Raw genomic sequence first — 23860 nt, 5'->3', positions numbered from 1 at the left:
TTTATTAGTTAACACAGGTATATGCTATCTCGGTCTTGTTATTCCAATATATTTTAGTATAATAAATGGTACCTATAATATATACGAGTTATGGAGGTACTGTACAACAATCAGTCTAATTGTTTGGCTGCAGCAATTCAAGGTCCATATTATGTTTAGTCTAGAAACGTTAGACCTGTGCATTTTAGTGCAATATATTTTAATTTTATCCTATAAAATTAAGGCCAGTATATAGTACGTATAATCCAATATATTTTTCGTTAAATTTTTGTATTCCAATAAGTATTGAGTAGATCTGGAATGAAGAACAAATTCCGGAAAGTTGGAATAAAGGATCCATACCCCTGAATAAAAAAAGGGGATAGAATGGATTGCACATAAATACAGAGGCATAGTCTTCTTAAAATCAGCATATAATATAATGTCTGGGGTAATACTAATGTGGATTTCGGAATGGTAGGCCAACAACCGAACAGCTAGCCATCATATAAAGGGTAGATAATTGAAAAGAAGTATAAACACCACCAAAATATCTGCCAGATATTTGTTGACTTCAGAAAGTCATACGACAGCCTACATAGTATAATGAACGACTTTGGTTTCCCGGAAAAGTTAATAAATATAACAAAAATATGCATGGAAGGAGCAAAATACAGGAATAAGGTAGAAAATGGGTGTCATCACCTTTCACAGTGAATATGGGATTGAAACAACGTGATTCGTTGTCCCCTGTTTTGTTCAACGGCCTTAGAGAAAATGGTATTCAGATAAATCAAAGCAGAATAATTGTTCTCGGTTTCACAGATGACTTAGATATTCTAGGCAAGTCTTTAGAGGATGCAGTGAAAGTGACCAGACTCATGGGCAATGAGGTGAAAAAAATAGGTCTTCAGATTAATGACAATAAATCTAAAATAATGGAACTGCTTGAAATTGATATAAAGACCTCAGAGATCTACAACAGTTAATGTATGAAAAGTAAGTACAATAAATGACTGGGCCAAGGAGAAAGGCATCCGTATAAATAAGGCTGAAAAAGCGTATTTTATGTTGGTAAAATTCTTTGGATCCAAATCTCTTTCCAGAAAGACCAAAGTAAGACTATACATAGCAATAATACTATACCCTAACCAGCCTTAACATACGGTTGTGCAGCGTAGACAACGACCAAACAAGCAAAAAGAGGGTTGAGGACGTTTGAAAACAAAATATAGAGAAGAGTATGTAGCTCTGTCCATAATGAAGTAACAGATAATTGGAGAAGAAGATACAATAAGGAACTATACGATATGTCGATACGGTTGATGTGGCACCGGTGACTAGTTTTATCAAATGACAAAGACTACAATGGCTTGGACACGTTATGAGAAGAAGGGAGAGTAATACAGTCAAGTCAGTAATAGAATGGAAACCACTTGGAAAGAGACCGCATGGAAGACCCAGAAAAAGATGGTTCGACGTAATCGAAGAACACCTAAGATAAATGGGAATAGACACATGGACAAAGATGGTGCACGAAACTCCGACAACAGGGATAGGTGGTGGCCTGGCGCAATGTTGTATTGGTGACAAACACTCTTAAAGAGTAGCAAAAGCCAGAAGAAGAAGCAGTATAGGATCAATATACTTGTAACCATCTAATTTATTATAATACATAATAGATAACTTATAAGTACATATTTATGGAAATTATTATATATTTTATAGGTTCGAATAAATAACTCTAATAGCTAATAGTCATATTGTAGAGAAAATACTAAAGCAACAATTAATATACAATTAGTATTCATTAAAATTAATAAGTATATACAAATATTCATTTGAACTAAATATCTTATCCATTTTCAGAAATCATCAATTCATTGACTTTAATTGGTATGTTGAATAAATACATATTATTTTATAGAATGATATGTGAATATCGTCTTACAATTATTTTTTTTTCTTACTTTAGCTTATATCTTATATATAAATGTGAAAATGAAAACCTTTGAGGCCTATGTTATCGGAAACTACTGAACCGATCATTATGATTTTTTTTAAATCGAAGAGCTCATTGCGGAGAAGGTTTATGGCATTTGATCGATTCTCTAACTTAATAAACAAAGGAGTTATCAATTATTATAAATAATGGCCTGTTACGTAAAAATAAATAATAATAATAAATCAGTATTATTCTCAACTCCTATAACTCATAGCAACCATTAATAAATAACAATTTCTATCGTAAATCTCAAAATTCCTGTTTGAGAACCTACCAAGGGTGATCAATTCCCTTTTTAAATTAGTCAATGACACTCACGAAGAATGTGGCTCTCTATTGGTGAAAGAATTTTCGAAATCGGTTCAGTAGTTCCAGAGATTACCCTCAACAATGGTAACTAACAACTCCTCTTTATATAATAGTATGGACTAGCTGATCCCGTGCACTTCGTTGCCCGTTAAATGTATCAACTCTATATGACTCAAACTTTTTTAATTCGTTATATAATTAATATAGTAATTATATTCGGTGTATAGTATTCAAAATGTATCTTAACTTTTCCGTTTCCCGGAATAAAAATTCTGATACGCAGCAGTACATTATCAGGTATGTATGTAAGTATGCTGTTTGTACCTATGATTTAACTCTAAAGTATCAAAGTTATACCAATTTTGTCGTCTTTACTTAATATAATCAATATATACAAAATCCTATCCTAACCTAACCGTACTAAAATCCGATGAATGAAATAAAAAACAAATTTAACCCTTTGTCAATATTAACCTATCTTCTTCCCAGAGGTCTAATCTACCAACTAACTATATAAATACACAGACTATAACTATACAGACTAAACCCTGGAACTACTTATCAGATCTTATATGTATATTTACAAAAGACAATAATACAAATCAACAAATATGCCTGATTAACCAATAGCAACCAATATATTATACACAGGTGGATCTTCCTATGAGAATGGACCTCTGGGAAGAAGATAGGTTAATTTACAAAGGGTTAAATTCGTTTTTTTTTTTATTCATCGGATATTAGTACGGTTAGGTTAGAATAGGATTTTGTATAAATTGATTATATTAATCCACTGTAGGTGGAATTAAGTAAAAACGACAAACTTGGTATAACTTTAATACTTTAGAGTTATACACTATAATCATACACTTACGCACAAACAGCACGGCGTCCACGATCTACCGCAGGTATAGATTGCCTACCTGATAACGTACTGCTGTGAATCAGAATTTTTATTCCGGGCAACGGAAAAGTTAAGATAAATTTTGAACACCGTACACCGAATATTAAATAACGAATTGAACAAAGTTTGAGTCATAAAGAGTTGATACATTTAACGGGCAACGAAGTGCTCGGGATCAGCTAGTATTAATATAAGTTATTAACTGTAAATCTAATCCGTATCATATTAGCCATGATATAAATAATAAACTAGGTATGATGGCAACGAACCAATTTTTGTATTATGTTGCGCAAATATGGCGACGGTCTTTCGCCACTTTTCATTGGTTTAGATAATATTATTATCATAATGAAAAATTTAAAAAACGGCGAAAGACCAGCTCAATTTTTTTGTCAGAGTGACGATCGGCGGGTGAGGAGGATGCGTCCACGATGTGTGCATCATACCTAGTTAATTATATCATGATATTAGCTATGTACATACGGCACTACCTGATATATTCCTACTTACTACTACTAAGATTATCGGTTGTCACTGATTTCCCCAACACATTTGTATAAGTACTTATTACTTGTATATATAAAATTGTGTAATTGCTTATTTACTTACAGGTATTAATTTTAATGATTTTATGCCTAATAAGATCGATGGAGGTGAATAAACTAAATTTAATTTGTATCAGACTAATCACTTATTATTCCCATTTTGGACTATTTATTTATGTATAATATTAACTTGTAATCATCTATATAGGTACCTCGTACCTATCTAATACCTATTAAAGGAAATTTATCACACTAACATAAATTAGGTACACATAACTAAGCATTACATTATATCAAAGCCTTTGAATTATATCGTTATGATATGAAATAGAACAAGGGGGTCAATCTTTGAACATACCTGGGGGGGGGGGGGGCACTGTATTTTTCCAATAATATTGACCTTTCTGTTAACCTGTTAATAGATATACCTATGTAATTTTACGTAGCATAATATTATATGAGTGTATTCCCGCATCCAAGGTTATTATGTTTAAAACACAATTTAGCAAACGAAGCAAGTTTAAATCCAGGAATTTGATGGTCGTTAATATTACTATATTAGTTTGGGTATGCTTTTTCTTGTAAGGAAAGGACAGCTTCACTCTGTTCTACTGCTAGCTTTTGTAGGTACTCACACTTATACATACACTGTACACTGTACCCCGTAATTTGTTGATCTACTACTACATTCATCAAAACTTTAATACTTATAATAGGTAACTTTAAATCATGCAAAAAAAAATACTTAAATCTTAATATAATCACTTTGTATATAATCATGCTTAAAAAAGTGGGTAAGTGGATGTCACTCTGCTGTCCAGTAGGTTACAAGTGGGTCACTGTAATGGATGGTGTTAAATTTGAATTCAATGATATAATATCATTGTATAAGAAAACGATTCTGAGCGAAAACGGTCAGTCAGCCTATGATATTACTAAGTACATTCGATGAAATTATTGTGAATAAAGTAATTTATATATTTACCTATTTACGTGAAACCTTGTTTTAAATTTTCAATCCTTAGCTATATAAAAGTAGAACATTTTATAAATTTTTAACTACAAAATAATTATTAAATTTTAAATTTGATAAAATTTGAACTTGAAATGCTTGTAAAAAAAAATTGTGCCTATGTATTTTTAATATTTTTCAACTGCTATTGTAACAATATATCAGGAGCCTTGCATTAAATTTTCACACTTTTTTACCCAACAAATAAAACTTAATTAATATATATAGAAAAAAAAACTAAAAAAATTGAAAACTGACAATGTCCGCAAACAGCCCAAAAAGAGTCAAAATACTTTCAAAATGTTATGGTGTATAGAAAATGAAAATATAAACATTCAGTAAAATTTTCATGTATCTACAGTTATTTGTTTTTGAATAACAATAAAATAACAAAACCGCTACATGAGACATCAAGTGAACATCCAATTAGTGTAAAAATATAAATTTCAAACGCTCATAAAAATTTAATTTGATTTGCTTGTATACGTTTTTTTTTTTTGATAAAGATACACAAACTTATGAGGAATCTTGTATTACATTTTCAAATCTTAGATTTAAAAATAAAAATTTTTATGAATTCTCAACTCAAAATAATTTGCTAATTTTCGTGATTTTTCTATATTTTGTCAAGATTTGAACTTTAAATGCTTATAAATAAAAACTGTGACTAAGGATTTTTAATATTTTTCAAAAGTCATTGTAATAATATAGTATGAGCCTTGTATTAAATTGTCAAGCTTTTTTACCTGACAAATATAGTTTTATTGACATCCATACAATAAAAGACTAATAAAATTGGAAACAGAAAATGTTCCTATAAATTGTTCAAAACAAATCAAAATATTTTGAAAATTTGATCTTGTATAGAAAATGCAAACATAAACAACCAGTTAAAATGTCATCAGAGTTACACCAAAAACCAAAATCGTGGAAAACCGATTTTGCGTAAAAATTCCAGTTTTTCGTTAATTTTTATGTTGTTTTTCCCGGTGCTTTTGAAAACTTTTAGGAATTTTTAATTTTAACCTCCCCAATGCACCAACAATATTCACTTTCCCATCGAACAAGATACTGAAGTTGAATATCGAAGCATTATTTCGACTACTTATCGTGTAAACAGACAAAAAAAAACACACATTGTAAAATCAATACATTCATTGTTCCACACAGAATCTAAAATACAAAACATTACGTCATGAATTATTATTAAAATATATTTGACATTTTTCATAATAATAATGGTTTATAATACCTATATTTAAATAATTTTCAGTAAAAATGACCGCACTTGAAGCGTTTAAAAAATATTTCAAAGAAAGTATGCATAATCATTATATTTGTCTTCCATTTATTAAAATATAAACATTTAACATTATCAAATTAATTTTAGAATTTAAATCTAGTTAGAAATTACTGAATAAAACAATTAACCAATAAAACGTGAATCATGGTACTATAGAAAAAGATAATAAAAAAAAATATAGATAGGTTACCTATTAAAGTAGGTACATATTTTTGATGGGTAATATACGATTCCGAATGGAACGATTGCGAACGGACCTTTTCCGGTAACACGATTGCGAACGTTTTTACCTGCCTTTAATCGTGCGGTGTTGTCAGATTTGGTGTTATAGTCAATAACAAATTTTTAAATGCCCGAATGCCCCAGCCTTGAAGAAGGTCATGTATTTACAGACTGTTTAGTATCGACATATATTCCACCTGATGCATTATTTCCACCATATCTTTGGGCACAAGAACCTTCAGTAAATCCAAGGTATGATTAAAAAAAAATAACTTGAATTCTTGTTCCTTCCCACTTAAATTTTACCAGTTAATACAAGATCTCTAAGTTTTTATAATTATTTTGTAGAACTAACAATGGCCCAGAGAGCTTTCATAGGACGTACAATGGTCAGTTTTATAGCTCCCATCCTCCAACACACGTCGTGATATCAGTTTTAAAAGAAACACAAGCTCAAAATTTGACAATAATAAATTCAATTAAAAACAACGTATATAATCCTATGGCCAAAAAAGATAAATCTAAAATTGAATTAACATTACAAAATTATAATGATTATAAAATACACAAGGATCTAATTTTATGTTCGCAATCGTGTTATAAAAAAGGTAAAACGTTCGCAATCGTGTTGTACCCATTTTTGATATGAGTTTTATTTTAATCGCTAATTCTTTGTATAATAAACAAGTAATTTAAAATTGGATTGCCTATGCATTTATAATTTAAATCCAAATTACTGGGTTATTAAATTAATAGTTTAATATAATATTATATGTACAATATATGTCTAATGTATATTGTGTGTTATACATCGTATAATATATTATATTTATTTTGAATGTTGTCTCGCACACTAATTAATTTAACAAATAATATATTCAATATTCACTATTTTTATATCTCTGTGTGTTTTAGGTTTGGATGACAGTTATAATATAGTTATTAACATGGATATAAGTAAGTAACAACCAACAAATTATACAGGGTGATTCATTAAACGTAAAACACTCATTATCTCAAAAAGTATTAATGTTTTTGAAAATATTTTTTACATAATTTCAAGTTGTTAAAAAACTACGTTTTCAATAAAAAATTATATTTTTAAATATTTTTTAACCTTATAATTTTTTACTAAAGTTAAAGTTTAAAGTTTTTACTTTTTTGAATGACAGCATAGAGATTTAATTTCCTATTCCAGAGCATAATATTTTTCTAAGTATTTTGATACATAAAAATCGAATTTAGAACGAGTAGTTTATGAGTTATAATTATTTGAAGTTTAGACAAGCGGAGTAGTGGACAAACATTTTGCGGGGTAAGCCCATACCACTCCACTCCGCCCATCTAAACTTTAAATACTTATAATTCATAAACTACTTGCCTTAAATTCGATTTTTATGAATCAAAATACTTAGAAAAATATTCTCTTAGCCCCACTCCCCTAGTTGCGCCAATGTTACGCATTCAACAGAACCACCAATCTTGAGTTGTTAGCTTTAGCCATCGAATTTACAGTATTTTTAAATCAATACTTTAACTTAAAAAGGTAAGAAATCAGTGTTAAAATAATCAAAAAATAATGTTTTACTTTTAAAATTTAAGATGTTATAATTTTTAAGCGAGTTGCCAGTATTACAATACATATTACAAATATAGTATATTAAGAATATATTAAAAATATTCATTGCTCGGTCAAAAATTTAAATATCGTGAAAAACTAGAAAAACAATATCTAACTAACAAACACAAATTATTCTTTGACCTTTAGATAATAGGTCAATTAAATCTATAGTAATTATTAAGCAATTAAATCTAGACCCACAAAGGGACAAAACAGTGTTTTTGTTTTTAAAAACAATATAAGTCCCGACAATCGACGCATGGGAAATATGGGAGACTTGAGTTTTCGTTTTGTTTTTTTTACTACCTATTGTACAATGTACCTTCCTATGTATTGTGGCAAATTATTAATTAACACAAAATTGGTTCTGATGAATGCAATTTTTCCGTTGTGCATATTTATGACAAAGATAACACATGCGAGTGCGAAAACTATTTATGTTATTTTGTTTGTTTTATAAATAGACGAGCTCGACGATTCAAAAAAAACTATCTATTATAAAAGGAGTAAGATATGATTCTCTAATATTTAATATTAAGGTAAGGTAATTATAGTGAATTACCTGTTTAAATAATGTCCATAATAAACTCTGTTCAGTGAGAGAACACGCATACCCTATAACCCATATCGATAGACTGCTGCAGGTTCCATTATATGGCAGGGTGTCGCGAATTATGGAGATGCGCAGAAGAATCGATTTACGTCGTGTTCTTTCACTGGAAAGAGTATAGTATAACACTGAGGATTTGTTGAGTTTGAATTCAATGACTAAGTATTGCATACGAAAAACGATTCTGAATGGAGATGGTCTACCAACTGACAGTCTAAGGATATATTCTATCATATATTTATGATATTTAATATTAGCAATTTATTTTTCTATTCTTAATATAGTAAGCTGAACTAATTTTTGTCAACAACAAATCGAAAACATTATAATATCATTTCATATAATATAACATTAATGGTTGGTATTACAACAAAAAAAAAAAACAAAATCTATTCTGTCAAAACCTGGTTTGCGTAAAATAATTTCAGTTTTCCCACTTGTTATGAAAAGTTCTTTGAAAAATCGAATCTTATTTTTCTACTAATAAAAATTAATATTTAAACATTTTTATTTTCAGCTTTAAGGACAGCAAAAAACATCTTTCGAGCGCACTTTAGTAAGATCATAATTCATAACCAAGAAAAGCATTAATGAAACAGAAAAACGAACATCCAAACCCTACATATGGCTACATATGTAAAGCATATGAAATAACATAAATTCACAACATATTATTCAATATTCATTATACAATAATTTATTATGGACTAAATATTAAAATTAAAACTAAAAACACGTTATAGGAAGTCTCATGGTTGCTCTTTTCTGCTACAAAATATTCCATAAAATATCAAAATAATTTTACTGTTTATAAAATACTTAACTAATGTTTTACTTTGTAGAAGAAACACAAGCAGAATCCATATCCAGATTTGTTGAACGAAGTAAGATGTGATTATTGATTTTTAATAATTTTTTATCTTGTCGAATTACAAATATCTTACCTATTGGCTATTTTACAAAACAAAAATAATAACCTATATTTATGATAAAATTTATCTCTTCTATATGATTTATTGGATAACCTACAAATAAGGTTTATAGAATTTGTTTTCATTATATCCTAAAAAAAATACTATATACACTAAAGGGAGTTTGGATAATTTTTATTATTTCATAGACATCACCAGAATTTAAATATTTAGCGTTACCTACATAGGTAATATAATGCATATATTATAACGCTATTTACACAATATATTTAAATAAAAATATTTAAAACAATTGAAACATATCTATTCCCGATAAACAAAAAATGTAATTTTATTCTTATTCCGTCAGTTTAATTTTACACCATAATTTATTTATAAAATCTGAAAATGATGAGAGGATTAATAATAGTGTATTATAGTTTGTAGGTAACTTCTAAAATATAAATAAGTTTATTTTTATTTTTAGTGATCAATGTAGCTGAGGCTATATTGAATTCGGATAAAACCAAACAGAGTAAGTTTAAGGGCGTTGGATGCGGCGATTTACTGTCTTTGTCTAACACACGTGGAACATAGGAATAATGACCTCAGTGACTAACAGAAATTAATATACTTCTAGTTGTTCGATTTAAAAAATGTAAAGATGTTTGAATGGGTATACAAGTTTACTTTGCATCGGTTGAAGTATATTTTTAATATATTTAATATTAAAAATTGACAAATTTATAAAATTAAAAATATTTATTCTTATCAAAATGTTGTTACAATTTAAAAAGTACTTCGACCGATGCAAAGTGAACTTGTATACCAATTCAAACATAATTTCATTTTTTAAATTGAACAATTATAAGTACCTTAATCTTTGTCAGTCGCATAGGTCGTTATTCCTATGTTTAACGTGTGTTAGACAAAGACAGAAAATCACCGCGTCCAACGCCCTTAATACCAAGCACGATATAAAATATAATATACAGGTAACTCAACATAGCATTTATTTATATTACTATTGTTTAACTTCGATTACGACCTGTAAGAAATGCATCCAAGCGCATAATGTATATGATATATATATATATATGTTTTTTTATTCAATACATATATAATATTATATACTTACAATTTACACTGAGAGCACTAGTTAGGTAGGTAGGTATGATTTTTCTTATGGTGTACAGAAGATACATTTCTATACGGTGTTGACTGTTGAGTAACCTGTTAATCTTCTTGAATCGCGTATCAAGCGAAATATATTGTACAGTAGTTAAGTAGTTTGAATAATTAGTTTTGATATATATATATTTATATAAGGAAATTAAACTTCTAAAGCCCTATAGGGTATAAGGTTTATAACAAAATAAGAAACACTCTCTATAATAGACAATAAATTGGTTCAAAATATGGATACTTAGCTAATGGACTATAAGTTTTTAATTTTTCCCATTTAGCCAACCGATTGTGTTCGTTAGCTCATGTATCACATTTTGACCCTCCTTGAAATTTTTGTGAGGTTTTTACGAATTATTTGTAGTACGTAGTTCAGTAGTTGTATATATACAATACTATAGGTAACTTATTTGAAACATATTATGGATAGATATAAGTGAGAATATTATTATTATTAAACTTTAACTTCTTATGAGTTATGACTTATAAGTTATAAATGATTTGATCAGTATAGTCATTACCTAGTTTCGTTTTATGATGCAGAGACCCATTAAGAAAATCGAGAATTAATCATTACATAATATACGTACAACGATTATAAACCAGGTCTGTTGTTCATGCCAACATTTCTTTAAGACAGCACATCCCAACATTTTTTTAAGATTATATTTCATAATATTATTAAATATTGATAATTTCGAAAAACTATATCATTCATTTTTCAAGACTCAAGTACAATTTATAATTGATTTTAGATTTATAAAAGCTTTAAGTAGTTGGCCATAATTATGATTATCTTTAAACACTTTCTACTGCCAAAAAGTTATTAAAATTTAATAAATACAATACATTGTAAATTTGTAAAACTAATAAGTACCTACCTAACTTTAAACATTTGTCATTCATGCATAATTTAAAATGGGCACTGAATATTCGTGATAATACAAAATTTACTTTACTTTTATTCCAACATTTTTATTTCACAAAATTATTATTTATTTATTTATTCATAAATCCACAAAAAAATAAGCCAAATTATGTATTTATTTTATAACTACTAAAATTAAAAATGTATTTAATTTATTTTCAGTACCCGCCCAACTAAAAAATGAATATATATCTTACAAAGATGGTAAGTTTCCTATCAAATCATGTTTTATTGTAAATACCTTGAATAATTTTGAAAATGTATTTCATTTCTGCATAAGTTATTTAAGTATAAGAAAAATTATAGTTAACTTCATAAAATAAAATAATAAGAGACGACACCACATGATAAACATAACAAACAATAAATCAGTTGAAAACATAAAATAAATACCATTGTAATTTGTAAAACTAATTCATTTCTTGTCTCATTTAGAAAAGATGCAAAGCATACAAACCCTTAATTTTGATTTATATAAAATTAATATATTAATCTTTTTGAACACATTTTTCGTGTATATTTTAGTTGTGAACTTTTTATTGATCCATAAAATAATATTAAGTGAACTTATATTATACTTAAAAGAAAAATTGGCATTTTATGTAAATAATATAGAGATATAACTACTAAAAATAAAAATGAGTTCAATATTTTTTCAGTATGCCCAAAACCAGACAAACCAAAATCTGATCAAGAAAGTGGTAAGTTTAATAATATCGAATTGCGTTAAATTATTTTAAAATTGTATTTCATTTCTGCATAATAACCATAAAATAAAAATTCTGCTGGAAATCATATAAGCATTATAAGCACTTAATTTTTAATTTATAAAATTACTATATTAATCTTTTCGTGTATAATTTTATTGTGTACATTTTGATTAAGTTATTTGTTTAAAAAAAAAAATTATTTATTCACTAACCAATTTATGAAACATATTTTGTATATTTATTGGTAAGGTTGTAAGTATAATACTATAGGACAACTAATTTCACATTTATAATGATGTGCCACATAATAATATTATTACATGCGCTAACACATTTAAAATAGTAAAAAATATAACCTAAACCTAGAGAGCCTATATAGATAATTGTTATCTAGATTCTAGGCTCTTAATTATAACCCAATCAATGTGACCACTTACACTCTTACACTGTTCATAAATGCAATGTTATGTGTGGCAAATCTTTTTTATAGTTTTTATTTTACGTAGTAATTATTTTATGTAGAAGATATGAAAATTAATTACTACAGAATATATAGTAAAATATCTTTTATATTTATTTATCTCAATTATTTTAATTTTATTATTTTTTAATAAAAATGAATGAATAGATAATTTGCGGTATACATTTATTGATCAATCAAGTACAATAAAATTTCATTTGTATTTTAATTATTTTGTTTTTTTTGGTCAAACGTATTAACAATGCTTTTTGGGAATAAAATCCGACGCCCTCAAAACCGACCACCCACACTGTTGCTTCGCTTTTGATATCGATTACTACATCTTAACATTGGTACCTATCTATAATAGTGTTCTTACCATCAAGTTTCATAATAGGTCGAATCACTCTAATTTTTAAACTCAGGAAGCTAAACGTGATCTGCTGAGCGTAAATTTGCCATGTTCTACACTTGTAAGACGGAGACAACAAATGCCAGCTTTACGCTCCCTCAAACAAACTTATATATTCCTGTAAATGTAGAACATCAATTTTTATAAAAACAACTTATTTTCATTTTTTTTGTATTTAATTATAAATCATTAGAGGAGAGCAAAAATGTTAATAGGTATAATATAAAAAATCTTAATTTATTTTTCAGTTGAAATTACGATTAAAAATAATTATTATACATGTGATAGTACCAGATGTGGTAAGTTTAAACTTCAAATAAATAATTGAATATAAATGTACGAGTTATAAATCAAAATATTTTTCTTAGTAATGTAATTAATTAATTTTGTAAATGGTAATAATATTTTACTATAATTAAATTATTTATTTATCTAGAAAAATAAAATTTTATTAATTCACAAATAATAAAAAAAAATGTATTTAAAATAAAAAACCTGTGTTAGACCCCGAAAAATAAGCAAGTAAATCTATACAAAATATATTTATAGAACAACAATAATATTTAACTTAAGAGTTATGACTTATGACTAGAGCGCGGATTTCTATGCAATTGCATATTTTTTTCCTTTTAATATTTTTGGATTGTTGTCAGTTATCTCCACGAATCATCATAATTTGAAGCTAATGAAGAAAATTTTTTTTGCATATTTCTGCATATTTAAAGATTATTGCATATTTTGGCAAAATTCAAAATGTATTGCATATTGAAGCGAAAATTTAAAAAAATGTATAAAATAATATTTTGTCAAGTAGAAAAATTAAACTTAATTTCATAGTCACTAAATAATAATGTATATATATATTTATTTAAACCTTTATAAGATAAATAATCGATTATGACGTAAACTTAATCGCTCTTGCTGTGTCAGTCGGTTATCGACATACCACTTGGCACTCGGTTACATCGTTTTTCTTTGTCCGTAAATCGTTAATATGCCGAAAATAAATGTGTGTCTACCTATAATCTAAATTGCTCTTGCTGTATCAGTCAGTTATCGACATACCAGTATACAACTGAGTTTCGTTCACTAAACGTTCAGCTCGAAGATCTTTATGAAGACCCGAGAATACTAAGTTGCTTCAAATATGCCCCAATAACTTCGGTTGACGTCGAACGTTCGTTCTCAGTCTTTAAAAGTATGTTAACCGATAAACGATACAGCTTCACAGAAGAAAAACTTGAAATGCACATGATTATTCATTAAAATAAATAAAATTTTGAAAATAAATTAAGTTTTTCAGAAAATTCCCTAAATTTTTTTTATGAAGTACCTATTTAAGTAATTAATTATTATAAGTTGTATTGTAAATTTTAAATAAATAAAAAATTTTTGCATATTTTTTACATATTTTTATGATTTTGATTCCATATTTTTTGCATATTTTCATGATTTTTACTGCATATTTTTTGCATATTTTCATGATTTTTACTGCATATTATATGGCATATTTCAATACTTTTAAGTGCATACAAATCCGCGCTCTACTTATGACATATGTTTTGCAAATTAAAAAAATATTACCTTTTCATTTTTTAAATCATACTTAAAATGTATAATATGTATATGGTAGGTCGTAGGTAGTACAGGTACCAAATAACAAATAACAAATAATCATCAATAATATATTGTGAACATGAAAAATGTATTTTTACTTTCAGACTTGCCAGATACAGTTAATTGTAAAGGTACTAAATATTATAATTTTTTTTATAATGCTAGCATAATATAAAATACACTTATACACCTATATTATATATTTCATCTAAAATAAATTAACATAAGCCATTGAAATTATTTTATCTTAATAGGTTTTTTTTATGCATCTAATTATCCATGCCATTGATTTTGATTTTTTGTTTTATTTAAAATATTCACAAAGAAAATTTATATAATTTTATTGAAATGTTAGTAGGTGCCTATTCAGCTAAAATCACACATTTTCATTAATAAATTAAACTTATACTACTATACTTTAGCAATTTAGCATTCAGTCATTCAGACATACAGTTATATACACAAGTGGAAATCCTTTAAAATTTCTGGGGGGGGGGGGCCTAACATATTTAATATCAATGTGAGCGGGGAGGGGCTTCAATCCCATACCTCTAAAAACATATGTATTCAATATTCATATATACTATAGTACAATGTGATTTACCATGCATATTCATCCCCCTTTAATCCTTTAATAATGCTTATGATAAAATTCTGATTTTTAGAATTAATAATATGTACCTATGTTTACCAGTGGCGTATTTACGGGGGGGGTTTTCGGGTTCAAACCCCCCCCAGAACAAAAAAAAAAGTTACTAAATGTTAAATAAATATTTTATTACGGGTTTTCTAATAATTTAACGATGTAGATAGAGTAGATAGACTGTCTATAATATAGCTATCTAAAACGACTAAAACCGTTGGGTTATTTTGGTGTGGAATATCGCTGCGTTATCTTAATTGCAATTTGTGTTACCCAGAATCGATTGACAGATAGGACCTATACGCTTGTCGCCGCCCGTGTGTGCAAGCTCGTACTGAATAGTATCTTTTCGTTGCATTATTTTCATTTCTTGTTCTTTTGCTGTCGTTGTCGTTGTTGCATCAGATCTCGTTCAGTATTGTAATATTCAGAAGTAAGTTTGATATACATAAATCAAGTTATAATATTAGTTATACTATTTTATTTTAATATTTATACTGTAGTCTGTATCTGGATACTTCAATACTTGTGTACTTAACTGTATGTTTTTATGTGTTTATTTACAAACAATTTTACTATCATTTTAAATTAATTTAAAATTGAATCCATAAGAATTATTTGACTATCTCACTATTTCAAAAAATGTCTTCCAAAAAACAATTAAATATACAGTCATTTTTCAAATCTCCGTCATCTACGTCAATTTCAACTCCCCAAGAAAATATTGAACATTCGTCAAATAATACTGATTCGTTGGTTCATGAATCTGCTGAACATAGTACTTCTTCGGTCAATTATAGTACCCGTGATATTTTTAATTACATAAAAAAAGTTTTAACACAAAATGAAATACAAGAAGTATTAAATAAAACCTGGATGCCCGATGAAAATTTTTCTTTTCCTACAAAAGCAGTTATTGTTGGAAAAGAAAAAACACCAAGATTTTTAAAATTTCAATTTAAATGGTTTTCTAGCTATTCTTGGTTAGTATATTCTGCTATTGACAACGGAGCGTACTGTAAATTTTGCGTAGCTTTTTCCAAATACTCTGGAGGGATTAACAATCAGTCACTAGGCTCGTTGGTCATAAAAAAATATGATAATTGGAGACATGCGTTAGAGTATTTTAAAAATCACTCAAATCTCGAATATCACAAAAAATGTGTGTTGGATGCAGATAGATTTTTAAACATGGTGAAAAATCCTACTTTATCGATTGATAAACAAATTGACATTGGAAAAGCTAGAGAAGTAATGAAAAATCGTAAAAATATAGTTCCTATAATCGAAGCAATTATTTTGTGTGGCCGTCAAAATTTAGCGCTTAGAGGTCATCGAGATTCAGGAAAAATTTTAACATGTTCAGATTCCGAAATAAACAATGAAGGCAATTTTAGAGAAATTCTTCGATACAGGGCTCAAGGTGATAATGATTTGAAATCATATTTAGAAGGTCCTGGAACAATCAAATATACTAGTGCTACAAGTCAGAACGCAATTATTGAAGCGTGCAATAAGGTATTGCTTGATAAAATAGTTTCAAGGGTTAATGCATCAAAATGCTTTTCTATTTTAGCAGACGAAACAGCAGATGTGTCGGGGGTAGAACAAGTGTCTCTATGTGTAAGGTATGTTGAAATAAACCATCTTGAACTCCGCGAAGAATTTTTACAATTTGTGCCAACATTTGACGTGACGGGAAAGGGATTGGCAAAACTAATTATTGATAATCTTCAAAAATATGGCATAGATACTAAGTACTTAAGAGGCCAAGGATATGATGGAGCAGCATCCATGTCAGGTAAATTAAATGGAGTTCAAGCACACATAAAAAAAATACACCCATTGGCAATGTACGTACATTGCTCAGCACATTCATTAAACCTGGCAGTTTCTAAATCGTGTAGTGCAGCAGAATTAAGAGATTGCTTATCAACTTTAGGTAAAGTCCGTGACTTTTTCATTTATCCAAAAAGAAAATCTGTTTTACATCATCAAATTGAAAGTTCTTCCGAGATATCATCAAAAAAAACATTAAAAAGAAGTTGCGAAACAAGATGGATCGAAAGATTTCATGCAGTTAATGATTTTATAGAGCTTTATAATCACGTTATTGAATCATTAGAAATAATATCTGAATGGGGTGATAGTGAAACATCGGGTAAAGCAAAGATTCTTAGAAACGCTGTATTAAATTTAGAATTTTTGGTATCTCTGTTCGTGTTAAATAAAGGATTTAGTATAGGATTACCTCTATCAAAATTATTACAAAATCCAAATATTGACTTAAAAGTAGCAGTAATACTAGCCAATGATACTAAACAGGAGTTACAAGATCTCAGAAAAAATGCTGAAGAAGTTTTTAAAGATATATTTGGACAAGTAAAAATATTAGCTGAAAGTTTTGATATTGAAATTAAAATGCCTAGACTTTCAAACAGACAAATTCATAGAAATAATGTTCCAGCAAGTTCACCAGAGCAATTTTACAGAGCATCAATATTTATTCCTTATTTGGACAAATTTATTAGTGAGTTAGACAATAGGTTCATAAACCATCAAGTAACTTTGTCGAATTTTGACTCTTTGTTTCAAGAAAACGGTCACCTCGAAGACTTTAAGAATCTTTCAGATAAATATATTGAAGATTTGCAGGAAAACGGATCTTCTAACATAATATTTGAATCAGAATATAAGTTATGGCAAAGAAAACTTATGCAAACAAATCATAAACCAAAAAATGCTTTGGAGGCTTTAACTTTATGTAATATATCTATTTACCCAAACATTTTTAAACTTCTCCAAATTTTGGCTACACTCCCGGTCTCTTCTTCGTCAAATGAGAGAACTTTTTCAAACTTGAAGAGGATAAAAACTTATCTTAGAAATTCTATTTCAGAGGTACCTATTTATTTATTTATAAAGTATGAGTATAAATAATTAGATAACAGTATAATAATTATCTATATTTTTTTTTTATTTTAGGGAAGACTAAACGGGTTAGCTATGTTATCTATAAATTCAAAAGATAAAATTACACCAACAGAGGTAATTGAAGAACTGGCGAAAAAGAAAACACGTTTACCCTTTTCAATTTAAAATTTAAAATGAAGAAACATGTAAAGTTAAAGATGACATTGTATGTAAATTATTTTATTATTTTATTTGACAAATTAACTGATATTCTAATTGATGTAATTATCCTGAAAATTAATTTTACTAAAATTGTGACATTTTTTCAGTTTTAAAATTATATTGTTTGTATTCATTCTATCTCTTGTTATTTCTTGTTTCAAAGTAAGATGAAACAAGTAAGCTTTATCATATTATGACTTTTTAAAATTTTAAAACCCCCCCCAAAAAATTATTGAAAATACGCCACTGATGTTTACTTAAAGATCTACCGGAGTCCGTATAGGTGCATTAGGTTAGGGTGTGTCCCGCACTCCCAAAATTACAAAATTATTTTATTCAAATGAAAGAGTAGCTTTTGTGTTTTTAAACTGTGTGTACTTAGGATATTAGTTCTTACTCCTTAATAGTGGTTTTACATTTATATCATATAAATATGGTCTGTCACTATAGTCACTACCTATTATACTCGCACAATATTTACAAATAATAAAATGTTTAAAGATTAATATGGATTACTGTAATTTTAAAATTATCATAGCCCCTATATTTTTTGAGCATATTTGAATAACTATTAATCTTAGTATACAAGGCACCCTGTATATTCTATAGGTGTATATTATTATATATCTTATATAGGTATACAGTGATCAAATTAACGTAAGACACTCATTATTTCAAAAACCTAACTTTTTGAATATGTTAGGTACTTTTACATAATTTTAACTTTTAAGTAATTTGAAAATAACTATTTTGGAGAAAAAAATTATATTTATTGTTATTGTGTTTGAAGCTTTTACTTTTTTGAAAGACAACATACATTCTTGATAAAAATTACGATGAAAAATATTTTCAGAAAAATTTTGTTTTTAATGACTTAAAATAATGTAAAAACATATTTTGAAAAATACCTTGTCTATGAAATAATGAGTGTCTTACGTTAAATGGATCACTACTATAGTAACCTAACCTAACCTACATACCAGATAGCAACATTGACAATTATTTATTTTTTTAGATGTTTTAAATTATAGTGAGTTTCTGTTAATTAAACTATATACGTAAATACTTAGATATTAAATTGATCAAAAAATAAATGGAACAAGTCATCATAGGCCTTCATCAGGGGCGCTGAAGTAGTGAAGTCCATACCATACCAGGTCTGACATTTTTTTTGAAAAATTTTGCCGGTATGCCACATTTTATTTACATCATTATTTTATTAGGGTGCATGTGGGCGGGCGAGTTGCGGTCTACCGTGTTGTTTAGGACGTTAGAGACCGGTGAATTCCGGCCCGGTAACCTTTTAGCTGTAGTTTCGGCCCGAATACCTAATAATCTCCGAATAATGAATTATTATAGTTGTTATAGATTTTGTACTAGAAACATATGCGCAATTTCAATTTTTGACTTGGGGGGGGGGGGGCTGAAAAGGTATATTAAAGGCAAACAGACCCTTACAATATAGCATTTTAAAACTGTATGTCCTAGATTTTTATTTTTTTTGGGGGTGGGAGGGCTACGGCTAAGTTTGAAGGGGCTAATTTGCTTCTATGAGTTTAGAAATGCACAGTACTGTAGTAGCGGAAGTCCTAGCATCAAATAAACCAAATCATATTAATGTGAATAATGATCCATTCCATTTTTTTTTTTTTATAAAGGGAGATTTTCTTAGCGAACCATTTACCTATCATCTTTCCGCGTAGGTACCACAAGTTGAGAAACACTGCAATAATAATCAATTGAAAACAATTACGACAAACTAGCTCATAGGAAAAAAATGTATTTTGGGAGACGACTTAGTCAATTTCTCCGTTGTGTCTCCTGGGTAATGCTAATGACTGATATTTAATGGTAGTTATTATGGCCGAAATTCGCCTTTCATAAACGTGGGCCGCAACCGATACCTATAATACTTGATTCAGGGATTGGGCCGCAATTCACCAACACCGCTTTATTATGAGTAACTGTTTATTAGAGTACCTCTAATCTCTATGGCTCTATATTAAATAATTAAGATATTGAGGCTGCAAAGTTTTGAAACTGTCCGCGGACCACATTAAACAAACTTCGGCGCCACTGGTCTTCATATAGATATAAAAATAATGAATAAATACCTAACTTTCATAAGTGAAGTTATAATGATTTGTAGAAATTGCAACGCAGTGAATTTAATAAAAAGGAAATACAGTATTTAAAATTGTAATCATGAGTAGGCAGTAATATAATATGTAAATCTCATATTTAACTGTAATATATTATTATTTATTTTAAGTTATGACAATATATTATTACCTATCATCAAAATTATTATATTTTTAGTGATTGCGCATTACAGTAAGTCGTCAGTGTTTGCATTATTATTATTGTAAATTAAAATCTTAGGAAAAATATGATAGGTTAAGTTAGTAAAAGGTTTAATATTATAGTAATACTACATATTATTTGTATTACCTACAATTTATTACCCATGTATTTTCAGAAAAAGATATTCACGAGTATACAATAATTAAGGTGGTTCATTAAATCAATTAAAGGTATGATTGATATATATATATATATAGATTTATCATTGTACGTATAGGTAAAGTAAACATTAATTTTTATATTATTAATTCGAATCATCCAAGTTTAAAAACAGAATATGCGCTTCTACCGCAATGAAACAATAACGGTCGACCGTACAATGCTTATAGTTATTATAATATACTCTGCACAACTAAACGGTGTTAAGCGACATTAGTGGAAGCTGGGAAAAGGCAATATAAATGGAGATATTTTTATGGGTTCTCAACACCTACGCATAGGTACAGCTGTAAGATAAGACAAAAACGAACTTCCTGCGTTCATCTCAATCTTAGTTATAAGAGTAGGTAGTTGATTTGACCTAAAATTTTAGCTTCGCCTTCAAACAAGATAGAGAAAAAATCTACTCGATCACATTTTATGAAATTTTGGATATAGCTTTCTTTCTTTTATGTTAGTTACTAAGGAGCACGAAAAAAAATTCAAAAACTCAAATCCTCCCCCCCCCATTTTTTAAAAAGGGTAAGTCTTTATTACGCAAAAGTATGTTGTCTGATGCATTTGAAATACACCTATATGTAAGTATAACCTACATTATGTATAATAATATAATAGCACAGATAATCTGTGATAAATGATAATAGAATTAGGTAGGCTATTATTAAGTATACTTAATATAATGCAAGTTAGGCATAGCTGATATTCCCCAAAAAACAATTTAAAAAAGTAAAAAACGCCAAGCTCCAAAATAGAACCATAAAATTCTTGCTGGGTACGAAAAAAATCTGTCCAAAAAATGCGATGATATTAACGTTATCGGGTTATCCAAGCTTTTAACTTAAACAGTTCTTCTTCAACCATTTTCTTAAGCTTATTTTCTCCTTGGTTTTACCTTTGTACCAGTTTTGTCACAATATCATATCCAATGCGGCAATGCGGCAATACTTGACGGCAGCTTGTGGAAATTGTTTTGATTTGCTTATATAGGTACCTAATGGTATAATCTATAAATCAGCCACCAAATATTGGACAGCGATATTGTGACAAAAAGACACAAAGGTTAACCTAAGGAGAAAAGAGAAGAGTTTAGGGAAATGATAGAATAGAAGAACCAGGTTAACTAAAAGCTTGGATAATGTTGATGTCAGTGCATGCATCGGGCAGGCATTTTTTTCGTAGTAAAAATTTTATAGTTCTATTTTTTTGCGATCGGCGTGATTTTTAAAAGTATCTTTTGGGGAATTATACATATAGGTACTCACACGAAAGAAAGGTACTGGACTCGACGAAAACCGAATATGTAGTACGCCCACGCCATTATTCACCTATAATTCTCGCCCAACACTCTAAACATATACGTAACCCAACGGACTGCCGAGGCCGTCCAACTACAGGCAAAGATATTTTTATCACAAAATTTGAGTGTACCGACTGTTATTAATATATGATTTTAGGCCGATGACTAAACCTGGCGAAGAAGAGTATGATTTCAGAAATAAGAAGACACGCGTATTTAATAATTAAATGTAATTTGTTATTTTGATGATTCGTAATTAGTACCTATTATAATACTGCACAATATAATATAATTAAATGTATTAACATTAGAATAAAATATACGATTAAGACATGTGTATTCAAGCCTATCAAAAGTCAACAGTAAGCATAAAATATAAATATTTAATAATTCGATATTATTATTAACTATCATAAACTATTTATCCATTATAATATTTGATTGCAATAAATAAATGGTATCTATATTATTGCATGCAATTTAATAATTTATTTGTTAGTTAAAATATAATTGTGGCGGCCAAGCCATATAATATGGTAATTGTCATTTGTCTCGAGCGTTTGCTTACGTGAATATTCTCGCCTCGTATGATGGTTTATACAGATACTGCGTAGGTCCTCAACCCATTTATGACCTACATACAGGCTGGAAATAGAAAAAGAATAGTTTACCCTTTACCGTGTGATATTCGTACTCAGTAAAAATTGTATCATCTGGAGGTTTTTGTGTACTAAAATATATGGTTTTTTTTTTGACCATTTATAGCAGCTATAAACATTGGTGCTAATAGAGAAGGGGGGGGGGGCTTGAGCCCCCCAAAAAATTTAGTCAATTTGTGCCTATGGCTATAAATTATAATTTTGATATTTATATGATAATAGGCTGACAAACCGTCTTTGTTCAGAATCATTTTTCGTATGAAGTGATTTATCATTGAATTTAAATTTAACACATTCATTACAGTGACCTACTCCGTGAAAAGTTACCTACACTCAACATTTATTATACAACTTCCACGGCTTCTAAAAAATGTTAAATGAAAATTGTACATTAACGAATAACTTATATTATGCAGTAAGCCACTAAGTCAGTAGGTACACACACTTTATTATAATATGTTTGTGCAAGTTGTAACGTCACAGAATTTAGGCCCCCTTAACAGTTTTAAAATATTTTTCTTTCCTTCAACAGTATCATGCTTTTATTCCCCCCTATTCTACTCTCGATCCAGTGTTCAGCTATAACAGCCATCAGCTGGTGATTGAAGCATTTTGAAGTTTGTGTATCAAAAACCAAATTTCTGTAAGACTGAGTAAAAGTGATCCCATAAAAGCATTAGAAATATGCTATAATTCTATAGCTGAAGTTCCTTATAGATATAGCTTGCAGTGTGCCGGTGTTTATGGGCAATTAGGCGTTCCTTATAGATAGGTAAATTTAGTAAGATTTTACTTATTGATTCAGCTGCATCCAAAAAGAAAATTCATGAAAGACTAAAGGTTTTATCGTCTTCTTTCATTTGTAGTTTG

General features: G+C 28.5%; 2 protein-coding genes across 2 annotated transcripts in view; both read left to right on the top strand.

The window, feature by feature from the left end:
* The window catches only part of LOC132952819 (uncharacterized), a 36886-nt gene extending 14073 nt beyond the window's left edge, over positions 1-22813 (top strand). Inside the window, exons 13-28 of the mRNA XM_061025268.1 lie at positions 1849-1875; positions 3809-3850; positions 6028-6072; positions 7195-7236; positions 8365-8406; positions 9028-9066; positions 9353-9394; positions 9909-9956; positions 11697-11738; positions 12194-12235; positions 13365-13415; positions 14838-14864; positions 19527-19541; positions 20831-20845; positions 20991-21045; positions 22489-22813. Of these exons, the coding sequence (XP_060881251.1) occupies positions 3829-3850; positions 6028-6072; positions 7195-7236; positions 8365-8406; positions 9028-9066; positions 9353-9394; positions 9909-9956; positions 11697-11738; positions 12194-12235; positions 13365-13415; positions 14838-14864; positions 19527-19541; positions 20831-20845; positions 20991-21034 (516 nt within the window). The 5' untranslated portion in view covers positions 1849-1875; positions 3809-3828 and the 3' untranslated portion in view covers positions 21035-21045; positions 22489-22813. The remainder of the gene's footprint in view (positions 1-1848; positions 1876-3808; positions 3851-6027; positions 6073-7194; positions 7237-8364; positions 8407-9027; positions 9067-9352; positions 9395-9908; positions 9957-11696; positions 11739-12193; positions 12236-13364; positions 13416-14837; positions 14865-19526; positions 19542-20830; positions 20846-20990; positions 21046-22488) is intronic.
* LOC132952818 (52 kDa repressor of the inhibitor of the protein kinase-like) lies at positions 17572-18634 on the top strand. The gene is made up of 2 exons (XM_061025267.1): positions 17572-18277; positions 18362-18634. The coding sequence occupies exons 1-2, from the start codon at positions 17798-17800 to the stop codon at positions 18473-18475; spliced, it is 594 nt and encodes a 197-aa protein (XP_060881250.1). The 5' UTR covers positions 17572-17797; the 3' UTR covers positions 18476-18634.
* Positions 22814-23860: the final 1047 nt, after the last annotated feature.

Source organism: Metopolophium dirhodum, chromosome 9 (genome assembly GCF_019925205.1).
Source record: "Metopolophium dirhodum isolate CAU chromosome 9, ASM1992520v1, whole genome shotgun sequence".
Lineage (NCBI taxonomy): Eukaryota > Metazoa > Arthropoda > Insecta > Hemiptera > Aphididae > Metopolophium > Metopolophium dirhodum.
This window is presented reverse-complemented; position numbering and strand designations above follow the sequence as displayed.

Bases quoted from the DNA above. Each gene is read 5' to 3' on its own strand.
- LOC132952818 (XM_061025267.1), top strand. From the start codon at position 17,798: ATGCCTAGACTTTCAAACAGACAAATTCATAGAAATAATGTTCCAGCA. The intron at 18,278-18,361 runs GTACCTATTTAT...TTTTTATTTTAG, and splicing joins TTAGAAATTCTATTTCAGAG to GGAAGACTAAACGGGTTAGC.